This window comes from Mycteria americana, chromosome 1 (assembly GCF_035582795.1).
Source record: "Mycteria americana isolate JAX WOST 10 ecotype Jacksonville Zoo and Gardens chromosome 1, USCA_MyAme_1.0, whole genome shotgun sequence".
In the NCBI taxonomy this organism is placed as follows: Eukaryota; Metazoa; Chordata; class Aves; order Ciconiiformes; family Ciconiidae; genus Mycteria; species Mycteria americana.
In genome coordinates this window covers 15,739,820-15,747,952 of record NC_134365.1, presented here as the reverse complement: position 1 = coordinate 15,747,952, position 8,133 = coordinate 15,739,820, and the positions used below count along the sequence as shown (strand labels likewise).

At 40.5% G+C, this 8,133-nt stretch overlaps 1 protein-coding gene across 1 annotated transcript; it reads left to right on the top strand.

The window, feature by feature from the left end:
• Nucleotides 1-651: 651 nt before the first annotated feature.
• On the top strand, nt 652-4,974 carry SYPL1 (synaptophysin like 1). Its single transcript, XM_075491525.1, has 5 exons — nt 652-720; nt 1,455-1,573; nt 2,753-2,957; nt 3,814-4,002; nt 4,843-4,974. The coding sequence occupies exons 1-5, from the start codon at nt 652-654 to the stop codon at nt 4,972-4,974; spliced, it is 714 nt and encodes a 237-aa protein (XP_075347640.1).
• The last annotated feature ends 3,159 nt before the right edge of the window (nt 4,975-8,133 follow it).

The window sequence follows — 8,133 nt, the reverse complement described above, 5'->3', positions numbered from 1 at the left end:
GTTTATGAGATTTCAGCAAGCTTCCATCACACATGAATTGTCAAGAGCCTCTGCCTTGTTTACTAATAAAATCACTAAGCTCAAAATCAAGGTATGGCACAGATGATCCTCCAAAGCGTGCTGTCCTCTGCATGCTACCTGCCGTCCCTCCTGCGAGGCTCGGCCACGAGGGCACATAGCCCTGACACGGCAGCTCTCATGGCCTTCGCTGCAGCAGCACCTTCTAGCTTCAGCCCATCACAGCCCCTTCAGCCTCCCGGGGAAGGAAGGAAGGACGTCACTGCTGCCTCACTCCACAAAATGGCCCAAGCTGTTCCTTTGACATGGACAGTTACTGCGCCATTTCCCCGGGACACAGACAAGGTCCTCCATGGCAGTGGCACCCACCCCACGCAGCTGGGCTCTCCCCTCCCACTGGGGCTGGCTCCCCCGGCCTCTGATTTGGGGCTGAAAAGCCCCGGTGTGAGGTAACTGTGGGTGGGACCAGCCCCAGCGTGAGGTAACAGGGGGCGGGGCCAGCCCAGTGTGAGGTAAGTGGGTGTGGCAGGGAGGGGCACAGGGGCTGGCCCTATAGGGAGGTGCCTGTGTGGGGCTGCAGCTGTGGGCGGGTGGTGGTGTGGGTCTGTGCTGGCTGCTCTGGTGTCTCTCAGGATGGCTGACTTGAGGGTGGACTTTGGCTTGCTCTTGGAGCCTCTGGGCTTCATTAAGGTCCTTGAGTGGGTGAGTGGGGCTGGGGGGGGCACAGGAGGAGGCCTCATTCTCCTTGTGGGGCTGTTTCTTCTCCTTTCCCAGGCCTGGGTTTGCTCCTGTGTCTTAGCTGGGTAGCCCTGAAGAGGTGTGTGCTAATGGGCTGCCTGTTCCGTGCCTCATGTCACTGGTAGTGGATGTTCAAGACAAGGCTGCTCTTCAGCCAAGCCCTCTGACTAGGAGGGAAGAAACCAGTTCTGCTGATACATAAAATCTATGTGTTAATCACAAGTTTGTCACAGTAACTTGTGCTGCTGTATGTTCTAATTATTGGGGTTTAGGGTTTTGCTAGTCAACAAAGGGAGAACAAGAGCTACTCAGAGTCAAGCTGATGTGCAATACTCTGAGCATATACCTTCTAGCTACTCTAATCTACAGTTGTTGATGTCTGAGATGCCTAAAAATATTTCCCTTACCAACTGCAAGGGGTACTGTGCTGGCTTTTAGTGTTCAAAACAAAAAAACCTTTGCTGTAGAGCTAAGAAAAAATATAAACAAAAAGAACTTTTGCATGGGTTTTGTTAGTGGTGTTGCTTATGTTTTTGGATTATAGAAATTCAACGTTTTCATTACCTCTTGACATCACTTCATACTTAACCATTGCTAACTTTGTCCCTATTTCTTGCTTTCATTAGCTGTTTGAGCTAAATGTTATTTCCTTTGAGCTCTAGTGGTGTGCACTAATATGTCTATGTATCAATTCCTAGATTTTTTCCATCTTTGCTTTTGCCACGTGTGGAGGCTTTCGAGGTGAAACTACCCTTCTAGTTTCCTGCAAAGGTGTGGTAAACAAAACAGTTACAGCTGCTTTTGCATATCCATTCAGGTGAGTATTAGCTCTTCAGTTGTCACTAATACACTAATTATTTATTATTCACTTTTTTCACCATCTGTCTCCCTGTATGTACTTACTGTATATAGCTGAATGAGCACGTGAAACCTCTGGCTTTCTTTGTAGTAGCAATAAATACATATTTAGATGTAATTGTTCAAAAGCATTGTAGTTGTCCGTGCCCTATAGAAAGAAGTAGGTAGAAATAGCAATAGGCTTTATTACTGCTTTGTATCACTCTACCTTAAGCTCTATTCTAGCAGTGCATGAATGCTACAGAAGGTAATTAATAAGCAAAACAATACAATTAATTTTAACAGCCTATTTTTTCATCAATTTCTAGTTGCTTTGGAGGCCCAGATAATCTTATTTTGGATGTGTCATTATAATACTTTTGTTTGAAGACTGAATGGAAAATACTTACTTTTCAGTTTATTCCACTATGATCTTGGTGAGGGTGTTGGGTACATAAAAACTAAATACTCCACTGTCATTGTAGTGCTCTTGTAGAGACAAGCTCCTTTCCTGGAGCACAAGGAGGAAGGCTTCCTCTTTGTTCTCACAGCTGCAGTTACAACAAGCACAGACTCAGTGTTCCATATGTGTTCAATAAGCATAGGTGTGAGTATAGAAATGGATTCAGAAGCCAGCTAGTAAAAACGACTACAGAAGTATAGAATTTGGTCACAAAACCTGGCATCGTAACAGCACTTAGAGGGGAGAGTGGGAATCTGAAATGATTCTGTGCTGGTCACTGAGTGGTTGCTGCTAGTCACACAGGTTTTATTGAACTTCCTGTGCTTGTATTTTCTTATAGCTGTAATGCGACTCAGTGCCTTTTTAAGTCCTGATCCCCTCATTTAACTGCCAGTCCCTAAAATAATGTTAAGTCTGCTTCCAAATCAGGGTTTCTTTCTTCAGTTGCTCTAAAGATAAGATTAAGATTCTTCTCCTGAAGTTGCTATTGCATATCTCAATGTAGGATGTGGAACAGTCTTCAGATATCTTGACAATCTTTGTGTTGTATAACTAATACATTATACAAATAGAAATTGTCTTTTAGAGTAAACTTACACAACCAGAATGCTGAAGCACTGTTATTGTGAAGCATGATTATATGAAGTTTCTACTGTATAGCGAACTCTAACTATGTGAAGGATATACTCTTTGCAGGTTGAATACTGTTGTATTTAGTGCACCAGACCCAAAACGCTGTGGTGGTACTTGGACTGATGTCTATCTTGTGGGCAACTTCTCCTCTTCTGCACAGTTCTTTGTTACGCTTGCAGTGTTGGTATTCCTCTACTGTATTACTGCCCTTGTGGTATATATTGGATATAAGCATGTGTATCAGCAAAATAGCAAGTTTCCGCTAACTGTAAGTAATACTAAGATATTTTAATGTTTTGCCTTTGAAACCACAAAGAGATGAGAAATACTGCTAATACAAGAATATCTGAATAATTTATGAATACCAAAAGTTAGATGGGGTGTGAACACAAGTGTCAGACTAGTCACTAGAGCACTCAAGCAGAAAAGGGGACCCAAAGCCCTTGAACATCCATGGCATCACACCTTATGCAGTTATTGAAGCAGAGTGGAATGAAGTTCTACCTTCTCAGTGAACAGTGTCTTCACCACAACTTTTTCTTTTGTATCGTGTATTTGAATATACAGTTGTTCCGTAGGTAGAACCTCCTCTGTTACTCTCTGGGAATTTTCCCTGTGTAGAGCACCTGCTGTGCAGATACAATTGGTAGAGGGAAATAGTTACATTGTGAATTTTAGTTCACCTTAAATACCAAAGCCCTGATCCTCAGAATGAGAAATTTCAGAGCATGCCCAGAAACAGACCTAGCAACCTTTCAAGCCAAATTTTAGCATATCAGCTGTCTAGCTTTAAATCCTCTGCCCTTTCTCCCCTGTCATCCCCACTTTACTAAACTTTGACTTAAATTTTCATAACGAAGTGCTTGGCATCTGATTTTAGAAACTAACTTCTTACAAAGGATAAGATTGCTTATGCCTGATAGATGCAAAAGGCATACAGTTTTGTAGCTGATTATCAACACAAAATAACTTGCGTTGTAATTACAACATTGTTAAATTTGCTTGTGATCACTAGCGCTGATGCAGTTATTTTGGTGATATAATCAATACTATCTCTGCCTTGCGCTCTCATGTACATTCATGCAAATTTTTTTAACCTAATAATGAGTACTTCTCTTCTGTAGGACTTTGCTGTCACTGTCATAACAGCCTTTCTGTGGCTGGTCAGTACTTTTGCTTGGGCAAAGGCACTTGCTGACATCAAAGTGTCCACAGGGGCTAGCATTATTCCAGGAATTGAATCTTGCAAAGCACCAGGAACAACTTGTCGTTTTGCTTCTGTGACCAGCATGGGAACTCTGAATGTGTCTGTGGTATGTATGCCTTCTGCCATATGGGTGCATAAGTGTGTTAGAAAGTCACCAGTGGCACCTGAGAGCCCTGTTCTACTGATTGCTTGTGTTGCTTTGTCTGTTAATATTGCTTTATGGGTTATCAGTCATTCAGGCCCATTAATACTGTGGTGAAACATGGACCAGTTTTTTTTCTTTAGAAGGAAACTTGTTTTGTCAAAGAAAATTAAGAGAACCAACTTGTAGGATCTGTCTGTAGAGCTGTTAGCTGCAGCATTTCCAGACACATTTGAGTTTCTATATTATTTGTCTGTAGCCAAGAGCACCTTAAAATGTTATTGAACCACCCAAGTGGTTTGACTGATATAAGTAAGAAGGAAACACTATGCTTCCTGCTCTGTCTTTTGGTGCTGAACCTAACTTTTTAATAAACTGTGAACATTTTTAGACATCAAATAAATGTTCCTTGTAATACAATGATATAAAGCTCACGTTCACAGAAAAAACTCTTCACAGCAGGGCAAATGAGGCTTATTGTATGATCTTCCTAGTGAATCCTGCTTTTCAAAACTCTGGCTGTTATTCATTGGCTAATTATGTGCTCTGGACATGTATACGCAGAGGTGCTGCGTGACTGAAAAGAATTTGTCTAATTCCTTGCAAAGGATAGAGTAAGTTGACTGTCTCACAGACAAAGTTGTCTGTTTAAAATAGCTTGTAGTACTCTAAAGCATGTGGAAATGTCTTGTCCAAATCAAAGGGGTGCCAAAGATAGTGGTTGTTTCTGGCTTGCCTTGAAGTAATATTCTGGCTTTAAAAAAAAAAGCAACCTTAATCTCACCTTTTTTCCTTAACTTACAGGTGTTTGGCTTGCTTAATATGGTTTTATGGGGAGGAAATATTTGGTTTGTATACAAGGACACCAACCTGCGCAACCAATCAAACAGAATTTCTCAAAGTCCAGGAATATATCCAACTCAGAGAGGAATATAAAAACAAGGTGATACTTTGAAGTGCTTCTGCTTGTGCATCACACTGTCAAGAGCATGGGGCCATTAGGATTTATTTCAATAATAACTGATGATACTTTGTACAAAAGTCTGTTTTGTACTATGGTTTGACACAAGGTCTTGGATACTCCAATTGAAGTGTTTAATTATCTTGAAATATATTATGCCTTTTGAAGTTGTGTAGCTTTTTATTACAGGTTTTTGAAGAGCAAAATGTTGAGGTTATCTGGATGCAGACCCTTCCAGGTTCTTAAATTAGCCTCATAGGAGGGATGGGTGAGAATCAACTGCATTGGGGTTATTACTGCAACTTCTTTAGTTCTAACAAGCATTGCCTGGAAAATGGAATGTAAATGCAACTAGGGCACGTGAAAATGCAGTTCAGTTTCTTCCTATCACTGATACCTTGCAAAAGCCATCTGAGTAGAACTTGTAGCTCTGTCAGAGTTTGCAGCCATCACATGTAGGTTTCCAGATAATCCATTTGGATTACTGTATCAAATCTGCTGACAGGCCTGTCTGGAAGGACATTACTTCTGTGTTTAATGTGTTGTTACTATTTAATGGCTTGGGACAATCTCTGAACAAGAAGATAGCTTATAGTTTCACTATAAATTCATTTAACAAAGATGAGAGTGTGTATATGTGTGCAATAGATGACTTAAACACTTGGGGAAAAAAGAGTAAAGTATGGCCCAAAACTCTTACAAATACTGTAGAATCAAATCTGATATTCTAACTGCTAGTGTCTGGGCTTCTATGAATGATGCAAGAACAATGCTTGTGTGTGAAGGGATATAACTGGAGATGTCTGAATATGACCAAGTCTTCATTGGCGGTGTCCAGCTTATTCATTGGGAGCAATATTTGGTTCTTCTCATGTGGACTTCTTTATTAAGATATCTGACTCTGTGAATTGCCCAGAAAGAATGTTTGTGTTGACAAATCTAATAAACAAGCTCTTCAGGTTTTTTGATTTGTTTAAGCTGTTTGTGATGAAAATAGACATAATGGTGTGTATATAACACAAATTCTATTTGTTCAGTGTGCCAGAGCTACTGACTTTCTGATATTATAGTCTTTGGACTGGAATTTTACTAAGTATGACTGTTGCTGAAAGAATGTGCCTTGAGTCCTTCCTGCTGTAACAGCAATGCACGTGTATTGGCTTTGTAGCTTCTGGGACATGGCTTTAGCTATTGCTGACCTTGCTAGCTGAATGAATGATCTGTGCTACAGAGGGGTTTTTACACTGATGCCTTGGATTTTTTTTTTGTAGAGAGGACTCCTGCAGACTAAAGCTGCCTGGTGCTGCCCAGCACTTCTTTCTGCCAGCTCAAAGTGGGGACTCTTATTACTTATAACTGTCCAAAATTTCATTTGAATTTACTTTTGGAAGAGTTAAGAAGTGCAATGTTCAGGTGTCTTTTTCTAAAAGCATGCTGTTCCATTTCTTCCCCATTCCTGGATAAGGGATTTGAAAGCAATGAGCTTCTGCTGTTTCCTATTTAACAATACTAGCTGTGTTACTGCCACAAGAAAACAGGCTTGCCTTTTCTCAGTGGTTACTCAAGTAGCAAGTAGTATCTCACCTTACAAAAGCCTCTTGAGAGAAGATAAGAGAAAAGCAGTACTCTGTTGCAACTCTTGTATCAAACGTATGGCACTCAAAATCATAACGTAGTCTTTTTCGGGACCTTCCCTCTGTGTCCTGGACCTTCTGCAACCCAAAAGGCAGTTCTCAGCAGGAGAAGACTGAGGTGTGGGGTTTAGGAAGGACAATATCATTCTTGTATTCAGAAGTGAGATATGAAACCAGTTACTTCTATTATGGGTTTGTTTGGGGCTTTTCTGATTAGCAACACTGGGCTACAATCTGAAGGGCTGATGAAAGTGCCAAATGGTTTTGACAATGCAGTGGTTTTTAGCTTCATGGTCAAAGGTCTTTAAGCAGACTGGTGTTAACACAGTGATTGACCCAGCTGTCCCCACATCCTTGCTTGGGTAGACATTATATTTGAGTGGGCCAGGGCATGTGCATTCTTCTAGTAGTCCTGTGCTGTTTGCATTTCCTTTACCATCAGAAAATGAATTATGGCTGGGTAGTCTTCTGTCATCTCAGTGGTCTGAACTGGGTCTTGAAGCTTCACTGGAAGTATTGATGATAAAAGAGGAGTGTGATCTTTTCTTTCATCTCTGCTACCAGGCCCTACCCAGCAGAATTGTATGGAGCTATAAATGTAGCGTGACTCTTGTGGAAAGGCTGTGTATATAGCAATTACAATGCTTTGGTGTTAGCTAACATAGAATACAAAGCTTTTATTGAGATTTAAAGTACTGAGTCAGTTGATTATAAACGTAAAGAGGTGTTATTTTGAAGTGCTCTTGTGCTAGCTGTTCTCCTGCCTCTCAAGAACCCCTGCTAACAATGACTTTTGTGGTGTTCTTTCTGACCTCTTCGCTTGCATCAGTTCCATGTTCCAAATACGAACTTTAAACCTTAAATCCTCATTCCTCCTTGAAGTGAGTTCATTTATTACCTAATGCTGCCCTGTACTGACAGTTGTCACAGATGGCTTGTTTTGTAATGTTATATCTATATCACTATGAATAGTTGGGAAGTAGAGGGACAAAGAGTTGAGGAAAGAAAATTACTTTGTTGCTGCGCATAGGACTTTTTTAAAATCAAAACTATTGGACCTTCTCTATTCTCTTCCTAACAGAATTATAGACACCTGAGATAAAAAGCTCTGTGCTATTTCATCGTGGTGAGCTATGATAGAATCAGTGGTACCAGATTACAAAGATCAATATTTATATGTTTTGGTAATTCTATTACTACAGTATTACTATATTTTAAATTTCAAAGCAAACTATTATTTGTAACCTGATCCAAGTTAGCACTGCTTTGAGCAAGAGGTTGAACCAAGTTTTTTCAGAAGTCCCTTCTTCATAATGTTGTTTTTTTAACACCTGATGGGCCATTGTTTGCCTCTGCCCCCTGTTTTTTTGTCTTTTAGCCAGAGGCTCCCTGTTTGCATCATTGTACATGCTTATTTAAAATATGTATTTCATCCTAAAATCTAAAACTTCCATGAATCTTGCCTAAGAAAAAACCCTGCTAATTATAGATTAAGTTTTT

Coding starts and splice junctions, on each gene's coding strand:
- SYPL1 (XM_075491525.1), top strand. CDS start 652: ATGGCTGACTTGAGGGTGGACTTTGGCTTGCTCTTGGAGCCTCTGGGC. Junction 1,574..2,752: donor GCTTTTGCATATCCATTCAG/GTGAGTATTAGC, acceptor TACTCTTTGCAG/GTTGAATACTGTTGTATTTA. Junction 2,958..3,813: donor ATAGCAAGTTTCCGCTAACT/GTAAGTAATACT, acceptor TCTCTTCTGTAG/GACTTTGCTGTCACTGTCAT.